Source organism: Protopterus annectens, chromosome 2.part1, assembly GCF_019279795.1.
Source record: "Protopterus annectens isolate FY-2018-M chromosome 2.part1, PAN1.0, whole genome shotgun sequence".
In the NCBI taxonomy this organism is placed as follows: Eukaryota; Metazoa; Chordata; order Ceratodontiformes; family Protopteridae; genus Protopterus; species Protopterus annectens.
In genome coordinates this window covers 417,990,769-418,007,732 of record NC_056729.1, presented here as the reverse complement: position 1 = coordinate 418,007,732, position 16,964 = coordinate 417,990,769, and the positions used below count along the sequence as shown (strand labels likewise).

The following is a 16,964-nucleotide window of genomic DNA, read 5'->3' as shown; positions in this document are numbered from 1 at the left end:
CCGAGGCTTTTTTTAAAGCCTCACAGCAAAAAAACAGCTAAATAACAAAATTGCTGGGAGATTCAAGAAAAAGAGATGGATCCCAAGGACCCTCATATCAAAAAATAGTGATCTATGCCTCCTCTTACATACCATACACCGGCCATTCTTCAAAAATTCCAGGCAACCTCTCCTGCTTCCCTCATTTCTGAAAAGATTACTTAAGATGCCTGGATTCTAAAAAGAATCTGGATAGCTACAGACTTAGGTTGGCATCAGGGACACCTCATTGATTAAAAAAATCATCGGTTTCCTCAAATTGTGTCAAGATTTGATGTTGCGTGGTGTAACAAAATGCTCCCATCCTAAAGGGACTTTTTAAAATTAAAAAAAAAAAATGTTTTTGGTTCTCAGAAAGAAGACTTGGAGACCAATGTTCAACTTTTCATACCTAAAAGTGTTTTTTCTTCCAAAAATTGAAGATGCTCACTTTACAAACTCCCCCACCCAGCCCCCCTTTTTCTCCAAGGCTTTTCTAGTAGTCTTGGACTTAAAAGATGCCTACTTGCACATACCAGTCCATAAAATGCACAAGTATTTCCGAAGATTCTGTGCCTTGGGTTTGCATTTATAGTTGCCAATTTTTGCCTTTTGGTCTTGCCACTGCTCTGAGAATTCTCACTGTTTGGCCCCAGTCTTAGCCGTTTTCAGACTTCAGGGCATGCATATTTTCTATATGTGGACGTTTTATCTCATCTGTGCTCTGTCAGTCCAAGACAACTTTGTTGCTTTTCATTTCACCATAAATCTTTTCAGCAATTTGGTCTTAAAGCTAAAGCCGAAAAAAAAAATCTTGTTTAAGCCCCTCTCACAAGTCAGTGTTTTTAGGGTGTCTGTTGGACAGCTCCCTATCTGTTGCATATTTCCTTTCAGGCAGTGTGTCTTGTCAAAGCACACTTTCTGAATCTGACATGATGGAGCATGTCCACTATGAGAAACTATTTAAAAATAGAGTTGAATGAATTTATTTGGGAAGGAAAGAGGGCAAGAGTTAAGTGGTATAAGTCTCCCCCCCCCTAGACTGAGGTTGGGTCATTATAGCCGAGTGCGCTTCCAGGTGTTTCTGCAGTTCCTTCCTAATGTGCATCTAGGCATCAAATATTGCTTGGTCATATTTACATTAATAATTCCAAAACCATGCTACATACATAGTAACAGAATGTTTTGTCCTGAAGCATACATGATGGCAAACATAATTGCATTGATATCTGACCTCTGTCAATAAGTATTTATTAGAACTGTAACGTGTAACTTCATGTTTTTTTAAAGACTCAAACCACACCTACTGGGAGTTTAAGGTACACGCTCAAGAGCTGTATTGGAGGGAATGACTTTTGCCTGATATGATGAGATACTTTAGAGCTAAGCAGGTAAAGCTCCTATACATAACAAAATCATAAGATTAAAAAAAAAAAAGTGGAAAGCTGTGATGATGACACAGGGGTTGTGAAAAGCTGTGATGATGATGACATAGGGGTTGGGGTTCAGAAAAACAGGAATAGGATTTTGGATGCAGGCCCGTTCTGTGCTCTTTCCAACCACCAAAATAAGAGAGAGATTTAAACACTCCTTGGATGTACACAGACAGCTAAGGTTCTACCTCTATTTATTTATTATTTATTTTATTTATTTACATTTGTTGACCGGGAATGTCCGACTGGTCGTAGGTCCATTTTCAACGGAGACCCAGGGAGAAAAGCTCCACAGTTAAAATAAACAGACAGTAGTTACATTGGATTACATAGCGATTAACAATTTAACATAGCAATTACTTACAACATATTTACAGATGAAGAACATAGTACATCAGTAGACAACTAGAATCTTTATCTGTGAAGTACATAACAGACCTTATCAAATGTTACAATAAGATGTTCCTGCTGAATAATAAGTACTAGGCTTATGAGCATCTGAGCTTGCTATAATCAAGGTAGTTAGTGGAGTGAAAAGAAAGGTAGTGGTTGGATGGGGTGGGTGATAATTAGAGTGGGAGTTGCAAGGGCATAGCCAGCATGTTTTTAGGTGCGCTTTTAGTAAAGTTTTGAAGTGGGTGCATGATGGTATGGAGGTAATTGTGGGTGGGAGGGAGTTCCATAATTTGGCTATGGTGCAAGAGAATAGTGCTTCACCAACTACGTTATTGGCTTTAGTGATCTGTAAGTGATTTTTGTTGCTGGACCTTAGTGGTCTGGTGGTACGGTAGGGTTGGAGTAGATTCTGGAGAGCTGGGACATTTAGTGGATGGTTTATTAGTTTCTGGGCGAGTGCGAGTTAATACCATTGAAGGAGGTGAGAGAGTTCAAGCCAGCCCAATTCAGCAAGTGAGAGACAGTGGTGACTACAGTAGGATGCCCCTGTGGCGAATTTGGCGATTTTGTTGTAGCAGGTCTCTAGCTTGTTTAGATCGTATTGCCTTAGGTTGGTATATATTGTAGAGGCATAAAGTAGGGTGGAGATAAGGTGAGAATTTGTTATTGAAATCTTTGCTGCTTTGGTGAGAAGTTGCTTATTTCTGTATAATGCTCCTAGTTTTTTGTGGACTTTTTTTTTTTTATGGTCATGGATATGTGAATGTCAACTTTTAGTTTATTGTCCATTTCCACTCCTAGCAATTTGGTGTGTTCAGTTGGGTATATAGTGGTGTTGTCTTTTGCTGTGATAAAGTGAGAGTTGTTTTGAGTATGTTTGGTGGGTTGGAAGAGGAGTAGTTTAGTTTTGTTTGGGTTGAGTATTAATTGGGCATCGGATAACCAAGTTTCAACAGAGGAAAAGGCTTCCTGTGTGACTTTTTCCAGTTTGGGTAGGGACTGGGCTGAGCAGATGATGGTTGAGTCATCTGTGTATTGTATGAGTGTGCCATGTTTGGTGGCAGAGGCTAGATTATTGGTGAAAACAGAGAAGAGTAGGGGTCCAAGGATGGATCCTTGGGGAACCCCTATGGAGACAGGTAGTTGGGGAGGTATGTCATTCTGCCATACAACGGATTGTTGGTGGTCAGACAGATAACTCTGAAACAAGTTGGTGACTGATTGAGAGAAGGATAGGTTATTGAGGACAGAGATAAGTGGTTTGTGTGGGACCATGTTAAATGCTTTAGATAGGTCTAGGAAAGTAGCAGAGGAGAAAGAGCCATTGTTTTTATGCTGAAGGATAGTGTTAGTAAAGGAGAGTAAGGCAGTGGTGGTGCTATGGTTTGGTCGGAAACCATGCTGAGTATTGAAAAGGAGGTTGTTAGTAAGGAAGTAGTCTGAGACCTAAGAGTGTATGCATCTCTCTAGTATTTTGGAGAGTGGAGAGAGAATAGTTGTGGGGCGGTAATTGGTTAGTTCTGTGGAGGGGTCCGCCTTTGTGGAGGGGAATTATATGTGATGCTTTCCACAGTGTGGGAACGTAACTTTCTGACAGAGATCGGTTAATCAAGATGAATACTGGGTAGGCCAGAGCATCAGCTGCGTTTTGTAGGTATTCACTTGGGAGGTTGTCTGCTGCTAATTTGGTGGACTTATGTTTAGTTAATAGTTTTTTTATGTTGGAGGTTAGGTACAGGAGAAAAAGAGAAGGCAGTGGGGAGATTACTAGTTGAAGGTGTGGATTGGAGGGGAGGGGGGTTGTGTTTAGCTAGTGATAGTATGGTTTGTGTGAAGTGTGTGTTGAATGAGGTAGCAATATTTTTATTTTGAGGAGTGAGGGATGTTAGGAGGAGGGGTACTGACTTTACCTGGGTGGAGGATGGAGTTTATGGAGGACCAGAATTGTTTGGGGCTGTGTTGTGAGGAGTCTAGGGCACACTGGTAATATTGGAATTTGTCCCGTTTTATTAGCTTTTTGACTCTATTGCATAGTTCTTGGAATTTCTGTCTAGTTGAGGGTTTTTGGTTTTGCGCCAGTGCTCCCAGGCTTTCTATCCCTGTTTTTCATTTCTGACTTAGTGGTTTTCTGTAGCCATGAGGAGAGTTATGGTTTGGTTCTGGAAATTCTTATGGGGGCATGGTAATTAAGAATGCTTAGGAAGGTAGTATTAAAAAATTCAACTGCGTCATCAAGACTGAGGTACTTTAGAGGATGCCAGTTACATTCTTTGAGGTATGAGATGAATGTGAGTGGGTTAAAGTTTAGTTTTTTATGTATTTGACGGTAGATGACCGGTTTAGCTTGGTATAGGCATTTTTTTAGTAGGAATGTTGGGGGAGTGATCACTGAGGCTATCTGGTAAAGCAGCCTGTTATATATGACTGGGGCCTCTTACTGACTAGTATCCAGTCCAGGGTAGTGCGCTTGCTGGAGTTTTTTTATTTATCCTGGTTGGCGACTGAACTAGTTGGGTGAAGCCATGAAGATTTACATGATGGGGTTGGATGGTTGCCAGAACAGGATTGCCAGTCAATATTGAAATCACCTAAAATTATAGTTTCTTGGGGGAGATGGTGGGTAGACCAGCTGAGGAAGTTTTGTAGTGGAGGGATGTTTTGGCTAGGTGGGAAGTAGCATCCAATTATGTTGATGGTTTTGTTTTGGTTTATTTTGAGGTTGGTATATATTTCTTCATTGCCTATTTGTGGGGCTGATTTTAAGATCTGGATGTTTAGATGCTGTTTAAATATTATAGCTACACCACCTCCTTTCTTGTTTAGCCGGTCAACTCTTAGTATGCCGTAACCTGTAGGGAGTATTTGCTCACTGGTAATGTGAGGTTTTAGCCAGGTTTCTGTCAGGATGACTATATCTGGGGAGTACAAGTCTATGGTGGCATGGAGTTCATGGACTTTGTTGGATATACTTCTAATATTTAGGCTTAGTAGAAGGAAGTCACTTGGCTTTCTATAGGCTGTAATATGGGAGAAGTTGTGGTTTCTAGTCTGATTATGAGGATTGGGGTTGGAGATGGTAGGGCCAGGGTTGGGGTGGATGTCTCCACTTAGGGCTAGTTTTGATATGCAGGAGGTTTAATTTTCTCAGTTTTTGAATGTGTTCATTTATAAGGGAAACTTTATGATTGTGCTCTTTGGGTAATGGGTATGGTGGGAAGGTTACTATGTTAAGTTGTAGGGATGCTTTATGTTTGAGTAATATAGTTGGTAGAATATGTGGGGGTGCATAGGGATGGTTCTTGAGTTGGTGGGAGGGGAGCTGAGTGAGGGTGAGACTTGAGTGGTGGTGTGAGTAGTAGTACAGTGGTAGTGGTTGAGTGGGGGAATGATGGAGCTGTGGTAGGATGTAAGATATGCAAGGAGAGTGCATGCAGTGAGCATAGATGAGTAAGGTATGCTTGTACATGTTAGTTGAGGTGTGTTAGTAGTGGGAAGATGGAGGAGGTAGTGTTGGGTTAGTGCTGTGGTTGGCTATTGGAAAGATGGAGGAGGGGTTTGTGAGTGTAATAAAGGTGGGACCACTGGGGGTGGGAGGGAATAGGGGGCAGGGTGGGGAACAATGTGGGTAGAGACCCTGTTAGTTGCTCTTATGAGGGGGCTGGAAACAATCGGTTAACAGAGTTAACTGATAAATGAACATATGATAGTGACAAGGGTGGTTGTAGTTTTAAAAATGGTGCCTGCCACAGATAATATTTATTAACTTTAGGATTGCCTTAAGGTAATAAACAGGGAAGGGGCAGGGAAGAAACAAGGGTGTGAGCAGGCACTTCTTTGTACTGCTGCTAATGAGCCAAAGCAAAGACAAGTTTGTGTTTAAGAAACCATCACAATTGACCAAGGACTGCTCTGAAACTGTAAGTCATTTCTTAACCATTTCTCAGGTGAAAAAACAGGATAACCTTGTATCAGAAGGCTACTGTGGTCTCAGTTTAAATTAACAAACACACAGTATTGATCAGTTATGGATACTATTTGCTAACAGAAGGGAATAAGAGAGAAAGTGGAAGTTCTGTCTGTGTGTCTGTCTGTGTGTCTGTCTGTGTGTCTGTCTGTGTGTCTGTCTGTGTGTCTGTCTGTGTGTCTGTCTGTGTGTCTGTCTGTGTGTCTGTCTGTGTGTGTGTGTGTGTCTGTCTGTGTGTGTGTGTGTCTGTCTGTGTGTGTGTGTGTGTCTGTCTGTCTGTGTGTGTGTGTCTGTCTGTCTGTGTGTGTGTGTCTGTCTGTCTGTGTGTGTGTCTGTCTGTGTGTGTCTGTCTGTGTGTGTCTGTCTGTGTGTGTCTGTCTGTGTGTGTCTGTCTGTGTGTCTGTCTGTGTGTGTGTGTGTGTGTGTCTGTGTGTGTGTGTCTGTCTGTCTGTGTGTCTGTCTGTCTGTGTGTCTGTCTGTGTGTGTCTGTCTGTGTGTGTCTGTCTGTGTGTGTCTGTCTGTGTGTGTCTGTCTGTGTGTGTCTGTCTGTGTGTGTCTGTCTGTCTGTGTGTGTCTGTCTGTGTGTGTGTGTCTGTCTGTGTGTGTCTGTCTGTGTGTGTGTCTGTCTGTCTGTCTGTGTGTGTGTCTGTCTGTCTGTGTGTGTGTGTCTGTCTGTCTGTCTGTCTGTGTGTCTGTGTGTGTGTCTGTCTGTCTGTGTGTGTGTGTCTGTCTGTCTGTGTGTGTGTCTGTCTGTGTGTGTGTGTGTCTGTGTGTGTGTCACAAGCCAAAGCAGAGTACTCTCCAGGGGAAAATGAATATTGGTTCAAACAGGTAGACACATACTCAAAGTTAACTTTAGCTGTTTGCAGACAGTTCAGACCCGGACTGCGCTTTTCTTATAAGAATGATAAAGGTGGTACCGCAGTTGAATACTTAAGAGTGGTGTTGGGTCTAGAAAAGAAGAGTACATAGAGGAGTAAGCACTTTTGAGATGGTAAAGATATATTATAAAGATTACAAAAAACACTGAGCAAATAGCTACTGCATGCAGGAAAATGTCTTGAACCAACTGCTAGTATATGCAGATACTGAGCCAATTGGAAAAACATCTGTTAGAAGAAACCTCAGACAGTTGAGCAGTCAGCTGTAGCGAGCAGCACTCTGTCGTGGTACTCTGTGATTCTGTCCACCAGTAACAGCACAATTATACAGAAATAATTAGACACCAGTATGAGCTGTCTACACACAACACAATTACATGAATAACATTAGTCAACAAGGTGCAGTTATGCAAATAGACCATACTATTATACTAAAAACAACTTGGTGCAGACAAAATGCTAGCATGCCATAGTAACTTCCAATAATAAAGCACAAGTCATATTAGATGCCTAACGCAATTCAACATAAACATATACAGTTGTAAAATGTCTAACACAATTCAACATAAATAGGCATTTACAGTTGTAAAACAGTTACTGGAGAGACACTGAGCTCCTCATGGGGCCTGTAGCAGAGTGGATTGTAGTTTTAAAAATGGTGCCTGCCACAGGTAATATTTATTAACTTTGGGATTTGATTTCCCAAGCAGTCTAATCAACTTCTGGTGGCATTTCTAGAAGGTAAGGAGGGGAAAGGCAGTGGAGAAGCAGAGCATTTCAACGTGGATAGCTAGCTACTTTTGCCTTTTAGTTACACTCACTCTGAAGAACAAATACTTAGCAGAGTCGAGGCTCATTCTACCAGGGCAAAGGCCGACACCACTGCATTCATGAAAGGTACTCAAATTAACTGTTTCTAGGATAATCTAGGTTGATCTTCTGTACAGATCTTCACCTAATTTTAACACCTTGTAGCCATCTCCAGAGTCAGGTTTCTCTCGGTCACCCTGCAGAGCCTGATATCCCTGACAGTGTAGTCTTCAGCCATCTCAGTAACATAGCTTTGGTAGTCCTCACAAGCCCAAGTACTGCAACATTGACTCTGAAAATTGCAGTGCAATTGTCAGTAACTTAACATAATTGTATTTGTTCAGATAAGTTAATGTTGTAGGTCCCTTTTTCCTCCTTCCTACTGGTCTCTTTTCTTGCAGCTGGACTGGGGGTGAGGTGCTCCTATGCATCACCTCCTCCCCTAGCTTCCCTCCTGCATTAAAGTGTCAGTTGTAAGTGGGGCAGGTCATGCTCAGCCTGAGGAGCAGATCAGACTTTGGTACCATGGATGAGAATGACTTAAAGATGGCACTAGCCAACCATCATTTATTTTGCAGCATTCTGATGTCTACCAGCATGGGTGTCCACCTTCTGTGGTGGTGGTGAAAGCCAGTGGTTTATGGATTGACTCTGGGCTTTCACAGATTTGTGCTATGTGAAAGGCCAATGTATAACACTGATCTACTGTAATACCTTCAGTTATGGTGAGCTGCCAACACAGTTGCACTTTCCCTACTTTTGCAATGCCTTCACAATATTTGATGGAAGGATAGTGTCAAGTGCTAAAAAAAAAAAAAAAAAAAAAAAAAAAAACTTTCCTGGTACACTAAAAAGGAGGAATGATAAAATATAGTATAATGTCAATGTGATTGATGCTTCTGGATGGGCTGTCTTGTGAAAGTGTTCTGTGACATTAGATTTTACCCTTTGCATAAATTAAGAATATAAATATTAAGCATATGTGGTGAGTAAGAAGAAGATTAATTACAAAGAAGTGTTTTTTCTTCAGTTATATACTTATTCAGAGTATGCAATATCACTGGAAAATAAAAACAGCAAAATGTAGAAAAATAAAGATCAGCCTACCTGTTGTTCATTTGTATGGTGCACAAAAATTCATTTTGCATCTTTGGAGAGTGCTGCTTGATATTCTTGCAGAGATGTCAGAGATCTTAATTTAAGAAGTGTCAAGCTGCTGTGTTGGATGTTATAAAAATAAAATGCTTGTAGGCTGGAAATGCTTAAAAGTGACATTTCGGCTTGCAGTCTTCATGATGTTTTTGCTATTATGTTGCTAATGAAAGAAGCAATTTTTCCTTTGTTTTATTTGGTGATTATGGGGCAAACAATAGTTTCTGGCTGTATACAACTGAAGTATTAATTGCATTTCTGAAGCTCTATTTACTATTTAACTTTTATAGTGCCAGACATCGACGGACAGAGCAAGAAGAAGATGAGGAGCTGCTGTCAGAAAGTTCAAAAACAACTAGTGTGTGTACTAGATTTGAAGAATCGCCTTCATGTAAGTCCCCTACGAGTGGAATTGCTGTAAAGATTGTACTGCTGTTCTTATTTGGCGTAGAAAGGATTGAAAGTATTAAAAGTTTGGGGGTAGTGGAGCATTGCAAGTGGAATACAGATGCAAACCATGTGCAACAAGTTGTTCCCCCTGCCCCCTTTAGATGATAGGGTATCATTTAGAGTAGGAAGATGGAATATCCACCACCACTCCACTGTAACCATTTTGAAGGTGAGCTGCACAAGACTTTATCAGGGACGGTCTTCATTATTCTTGCTTCTGTTGCAATTTATTTTTTTTCTCTGAAAGTCCTGTTTATTGCTGGTGCTCACTGCTGCTTAACCCTTTTAATTCTTTTTTTGCCGTTGTCCACTTTGTCTTGAGCTTGATATTCATCATTCTAACACTCCTGTGTTAGATATCAAAATCAGTGTTGCAGGGTGAAACACTGTAATGTTAGAAAACTGTGGGTGACTTGGTAGTGATATGCAGATCTTACAGCATCAATGTATCTGGCTGTATGAGATCATTCTTGTACTGTATGAAATCATTTTCTGTTCAGCTATGACATTTTTCTGGTACATAGCTTAAAATATACCTTTAATCTGTACAGTTCTGTTTCTTAAAGGAAAAGCTAAGCAAATGGCTGATAAATGTGCAGTAGGTATTCTGGTGAACTGAATTGGAGTTCTGCAGCAGTGAAGTGCTAAATGTTTCGGTTCTCAGTCTGAGGCTGTAATTTCCTTATTGTTAAAAAGTGTATAAATTGTTAATGTATCAAGCAGATCAGTGGCACTCAGACTGGATGAATGAGTATCATATCTGATGCAGTAAGCTGACTTTTTTTGCTGCTGGCTGGTAACAAATCAGTTGTCTGCTTAATGGGGCAGATGGGTAATAAGATTGCATGCATTTCAATACTACGTTAATTGCAGCACATTCATTAATTGACTAAACAGTAAAGATGGTACAGGTTTCATTAATACGGTGCAGATCATTTAAGGATAGCCATACATGCGTCACACGGCAACATGCCAGATTTGAGTAATAGTTAATAATTTTGTTTAAATTCTAGGTTCTAATCTAGCCAGGTACAACTATAGTGCTATGCTCTGTTTCAGATGTAATGCTTTTCGTAAGTAAAAATATCATGGCCACAGAATGGAGAATGTAAAATTAGTGCAAAAGGCTTTATCTGATTGTTCTCAAATTGAAAAGCTTTAAATATGTATATGTATGTAGCTAATAGGCCAGGAGTAAGACAAGCATGGTGTATGTGCCTGTATTATATAGATTTTCAGATGTGAGGTCTGATGTGAAGCAGTGTCATAAGGGCCAATAATCCAGCCTGCTTAGTAACAAGTTGGACGTAGAAACTCCTTTCTCAGGTTTCTTAAAAATAACGGCAGTCAAGTGCCTAACTCTAGGAGAACTTTCAAAAGGCTAGACAAGTTGGAGGACAAACATTAGTCACAGCCTGCAGAAGTTTATTTTTGAGACTGCTTTCTAAAATTCTAGGAGCCCTGGTGTTTCACGGTCATCTTCCATTTCACTGGGTACTGTGGGACCTGAAAGAGATGTACCTTTTGTATACACCATGAGGAATGCATCTCATGATAAAGGGCACAGCTCATTTCTGGATCATTGTCTAGATCACACTGACTGGCCCCTTGAATCACTGACAGTATTTTGGTAGTTGTATTCCAGGCTAAGGAGTCGTCTTCCCCAGGATGAGCAGTGTCTACTGGCTCAAATTTAGGAGGGGCCCCTGGATGTTCTTCATCTCACATTGCTGCAGTCCTTACTTATGGGTAGTCCGCTGTCCTCGGTCGGCCCGAATACCAAAGTATTAGGCTGACGTCGGTCATGGGCGCTTAGATCTGACATCAGAGCGTCAGGGTATAAAGGCGCATGACCGACGTCATATCCTCAGTCTTTTTTGCCGCATGGTCCGATGCAGAAGCAGCGTTGCAAGTGCCGTTGGCGTTCTGAAATTTTCGTTTTGGAGTTTCAGACCGATACCAAGTTGGGCTAAGTACCCGTTGGGAATATTTTTGTTTTTCTTGCCTCAGTTACTTACGGATGTCAGAAAAAGTGAATAATTGTATTTCTTGTGGGAAACAGATACCATAGGGATTACCACTCGCTTTGTATTCCTTGTTTGGGACCGGAGCACGACGTAGTCGGGTGTCGGTTTTGTGCTAGGTTTAATAAGCGCACTATAAAACGGAGGTTAGATTGCGCTAGGTTAGTCTTTGGCAAGAGGTGTAATTATAATATGCCGTCGGATGTTCCGACGCCTGCTTCTACTAAGAAGCGCAAAGACAAATCTTTAAAGCCTAGGCAGGATGATTCTTCCGTTTCGGACGCCGGACCTTTAGAAGCTACAGCTGAACAGGTGAAACCGGCTGAAGTTTCTGTTGAGTCCCAGAGGGAAACTTTGATTTTACAGGATGTGGCCTCTGGTTCAGGCCCTATAATTTTAAACTGTCTGTAATCTGAGAACTGTTGCATGTACAGGAGCCTGTTCTTGATTTAATGTTACATGATGCTGGCACTGTGCCCAGTGCATGCTCCGCAGATTCCTCCTCTGCATCTGGTAAATGTATTACAGCTACTGGCACACTGTTGCTGGCACTCGGTGTTTGGCTGTTGCCCATTATACCCCATTCGGTTTGGTATATATGTCCCATCATGGGTGAGGTGTTGCCCAACTTCCTTTGAGGGGACAGAGGACTTGAAGGGTATCAAATCTGAGATAGATAAGGCTATTGAGTCCTCCCCTCATTATAGCTTCACATGATTGCACCTTGTTTAGAGTGACTTTGAGGCTGTTAGCATCCACTGTGGATGGGCCTGTGATTCTTATTTCTTCCCAAAATCTTAATGATTATTTGAGGGAGGAGCCTTTTTTTTTTTCTTTTAAACTGAAGCCTGTTATCAAGGACGTTGTTTATGTGGCAGTGGAAGAACATGGATTCTACTACTTTCTCCAGACAAGTTTAAATTTTCTTTATAAGCCCTGGGTTGAATATCTCATCTGTCAACCTAGGGCATACACTCCTACAGTGTCTTCCAAGTCCACCAGTAGACCCAGAAGCAGAGTGGACCAGTTTTTCCTAAGCCTTTAAATCATCTGTCTTAACCTGCCTTGATTCTGGTCCTCAATAGTATATCGGGTATTGGGAAAAGGTTCCGTTATCCTGAATCGGTGCTTAAGAAGAATGTAGTGAAAGCATCCTGTGTATGACTGTAACAATAAGCTACCATGTTGCACATTTGTAGCTTTGAGTCTGATCTGTGGCTGTGGCAGCAGGCCTAAGCACATGCCTGCCCTGGATAACCTTGCTAATATTCTGTGTGGTTCTAATTTCTAAGAAAGAAGCTGAAGCAGTTGTTGAGTCTTTCAGCTTTTCCCGGTTAGGGGTCGCCACAGCGGAACTCCGGTCTGCTAATGATTGGTAGTTGATTTTTACGTGCCAAGTTACCAGCCCTGATGCACAACCTTCAACGAAGGTATGCCCATTCACGCATGTCACTACGCAGAAGACGGTCTAGCTGAGAATAGAACTGGACAACGTCTTAATGTGAGGCGAAAACGCCACCGCAACACCACCACAGCTGGTTAAGAAGCTGAAGCAGTAAACAATGTAAAAAGTGGAACTGCACCTCGGATGAACCACTCAGATGTATAGAAGTGCTCCAAACTCCACCAGAGTTTACACTTCTTTAATAAAATCCAATAAAATTAAGCGCTTTTGTCTCTTCCCAAGAGAGACTTCATCAGAATAGTTACACAACCACAAACACATCACTTTTGTAATACATGTATCATGATTGGCAATGAAATTAACCAACACCATCCATTTCCATGCTGATGCCATTTCCTTCCATCCATACTTATTCTGTTTATATGCAAACAATATTGAAAATATGGCATACATTCACCTTGTGTATATACTGATAATGTACTAGTTAAACATTACAAAAACATCACATTTCGAGTTGATATTAAAAAGTATTTGCTTTTTCATATAACATAGGCATAATGGATATAGCATCATTTAACCAGAGTTGGAACATAGCAGCTAATTTAATCTGCCACTCAGTCTCTTTTCCTTAACAATTTTTTCCAGTCACCACCCTGGGTGTCTGTTTTGACTTGCTCCATAATGCCAAACATAAACTTTTTAATATTTGAACATTGCAAAAAATGTTTAAACAAGGCATTATTTAATGCTTTATTCTCTATATCGTTGTTATGCTCATAAATTCTGTTTTAATGCTCACTCCGTTTTGCCTACATAAAGCTAGTTACATGTTGAACAGATAGCCAAGTATATCACCCTAACCGTAGTACAACTATCCCTTATAAACTTTATCTCACTTGCAAATTCTGTTATTTAATGTTACACTAGTTGCTTGATTTTATATATGAGCACTGATGGCAAGCACCACATGGTCTAGTCCCACCATAGGAATATGTTTTGAGTTATTTCTTATGTTCAGACAATCTCTTAAAATTGGGCCCTGTCTTATAAACAAATCTTGGACCATCTCCGATTTTTTTCTAACACTTTACTGTTCACCGTAAACGCATTCCAGTTTTGTTGGAGTATTTTCTTGATGTTAGTAGTTAAGTTGTTATACTCCAGAATGTATGCCTTTTTATACTGCTCTTCGCCACCAGGTCCTTGGTTAATTCTTTTAAACCAGTACCTAGCAGAGGTTTAAATACATTCCCCATTTTTCATATACCTCCATTAGTATTCCTAATACATTTTTGGGGTAGCCTCTCTCTAAGAACATTTCCTTCACCTTTTCCAATTCCAGCCAGACATCATCCCTATAAGATGTCCTCCTTGCAACTCTGATAGCTTGTCCTTTTATTTATTTTTTTTTTTTTTGTGTGTGCGTGTGTAATGGGGTGACTGCTTTTGAAATGTAAATAAGAGTTGCAAAAAATCATCCTATAGACTGTAGATTTGAAACATTCATTGTAGTGGGATAGGTGTACATCTAGATAGTTTATACCCCTCCTATCAAATTGGTGAGTAAATTCCAAGAATCCAGTTATATTTCCTAGGTATTGCACAGATTCTTAAATTTCATCACATGTGCCCCTCCAAAGGACAAAAATTATCATCCAGAAACCTTGAATATATATATATATATATATATTTTTTTTTTTTTTTTTTACTTTGATAAGGGCTGTCCAGTACAAATCTGGATTCCCACCCCAAAGGGACTATATTGGCATATGCTGGGGCACATGCCACCCCCATTGCAGCACCCTTAGTCTGCTGGAAATATTCTCCTTCAAAAAAAATAAAATTTAATTTCTAAGACCAAATTCATAAGCTCACATGTTAAGAGTTATCCGATCTTGCCTTGAATCAGAATATTGAAATAGTGCTTCTTCAAACAGTACCAAACCTTCTTCCTATGGAATTACCATAAATAAATCCTTTGTCTATAGTGGGGAATACTAAATCTTTTTCCCATATATCATCCTTAAATAGACCAAGGAACTCCCATGAATCTTGTACCAAATGGGGGATTTTTTTTACCACGTGCGTTACCCAGAAATCCACCAGCACCGCTAGGGGATGTATCTTAGATCCCCTGACACTATTGGTCTGAATGGGGGCTTTTCAATATTTTTATGAATTTTGGGTATACCAAAAAAATTGCAATAACTGATTCTTTCCTGTATAAAAAAAATATACAATTCCTGTTCTATCCTTCCATTTAACATATAATCCTGCAAATAAGAATCAATACATGCATATGATATATTAATCTGATTTTTAGACACAATAGTATGTTTCTTCATTGAACAATAAGTTCTGCGTCTCATTAATGTAATCTGTGACCTTAAACAATACCATGCCACCTCCCTTATCAGGAGTCATGATAAGTAAACTAATATCCTTTCTAAGCTCTTCTAACAAATCATATTCTTTTTTCGTAAGATTCCATTTTATTTTTCTAGCTTCTTCATAGATTCTATATATGTCATCATCCACTGTTTTTTCAAATATATCCAACAAGAGATGCAATGGTTGGTTGAATGTACTACTTTTTTTAGGTATTAGGGTATTATTTTTATTTCCCTCAACATTTCCTTTATTGTGTTCTGCAAAAAATATATCAAAGTTTAATTTTCTCGCATACATTTTTAACTCCAACAAATTATCAACTAAATTACCTTTCTTAGCTGCAACAAATTTTATACCTTTTTTCCTGTAAGTATTCCTTCTCTGTGGTTGTGGATAATAATGAACATTATATTCCTACTGCTCTGTGTATCTGTGTGCCGGCCTTTCTGAGTGACGAAACATAGGAACATCTTGAACTGTTGCAGCATTAACTTCCCTACTTGTATTTTCTTCTATGGGACCTCTCAATGCTTCGCTGTAACTAGATACATGTGCTTTACCAACAGTGAACAAGTTTGCTGTAGGATATACCTTTTTTTCTCATACTGTTGGACATATCCTTCTAATTTCCTTTTTTTTTAAAAAAAAAACAAATTATTAATTCTCCTATCTACCTTAAGTACTTTAAAATATAATTCTTTGTATTGAAAAAATAACAAATCTTTAATTTTTTCATTCAAACTCTCTATTTCTTGAACAATGTTTTCACTCTGTTTTTCATAGTAAAAAATATTGTTTTTCATTGCAGCAAAAGCAGTTTCATCAAACAGATGAGTAAAATCATTGATATCCTCCTCATTGTAAACAATTCCAAATGGAAAAGATGCAAACAATGATTTTTAACTTATTACATTGAAGCAAAAGCCAATTAATTTTGCAAAGAATTTTCTGAATGTCCTTAGCATCAACAGAATAGTGCAAAGTCGTTTTAGAATGAAAGTTTTGCCTCTGTTCAGCTTCACACTCCACAGCACCCAATAGTCAGATCTTGTGTAAAACTAATAATGGGTACATATTTACCTTCCCTCTCATGAAGGACCTGATTGTACAGTTCATCAATCGGTGCACAAGGGTACCCTTGAGCCAGGAACATAGATTTAAATTTGTTAAACTGCACAATACAAGTCGATCCCTTTCTTTTGATGAAAGGGGTGACGACTGGTAAAATGCAAAAAAAAAAAAAAAAAAGTGTTAAAAAATGTTTGCTTCCTGAACATGAAAGTAACAAAACCTCTATTCGTGTTTTTCCATATTTCAATATCTAGGAAAGTAGCACAGCTTTTATCCACCCTTTAGGTAAATTTGAAGAACGATTGTGCTTCCAGTTGCATTATAGTCCTCAGACTGGGCTCTGCTTCTGACCAGATGAAAAGGGTCCAGGTAACGAAAATATCTGACACAATTTGAAAAGAGACTAAGCTTGAAGACCATTTCCGGTTCCCACCTCAACAAGAACGTATTGGCAGAAACAGGGGCACAAGCAGTCCATGTAGCTGCACCCTTCAACTGCTTTTAATGTTCTCCTTTAAATGAAAGAATTGTTCTGCAGCACCAATTCCATGAAATCATAAACCAGCATGTTATCAATGTCCAAAAGAGATCCATATCAGGTAACCATCTCTCAACCAGTTTACCCCTTCCTTGAGAGGGATATCGGTATAGAGGCTCTGCATGTCACATGTTAGCAACAAAAATTCATCTCCACATGCAGTGCTTCTGAGCTTATTCAACAGATCCCAAAAATAAGAAATAATGTGCTTGAATTTACCACAAAGCTTATTGATAAATAAACTTTGCCAGTGGTTCAGTCACATAACCCCCAGCTGCAATACTTTTGCAGAGAGGTTGAGTCTGAGAGTGAGGCACAGACAAAAGTACTCTTCCTAGTAGTTCCCATTCCTTTTGACTCCCTATATCAGGGCTTCCATCCCAACTTGCAGAGATGGATTTGGGGACCATGACTGACTGGTTGAATATTTT

At 39.7% G+C, this 16,964-nt stretch overlaps 1 protein-coding gene across 1 annotated transcript in view; it reads left to right on the top strand.

Annotated features, from left to right (window-relative positions):
• Positions 1 to 16,964, top strand: part of LOC122794851 (SWI/SNF-related matrix-associated actin-dependent regulator of chromatin subfamily A member 5-like) — a 1,390,680-nt gene that overhangs the window by 237,069 nt on the left and 1,136,647 nt on the right. The window contains exon 4 of the mRNA XM_044063455.1: positions 8,945 to 9,045. Coding sequence (XP_043919390.1) covers positions 8,945 to 9,045 — 101 coding nt within the window. The remainder of the gene's footprint in view (positions 1 to 8,944; positions 9,046 to 16,964) is intronic.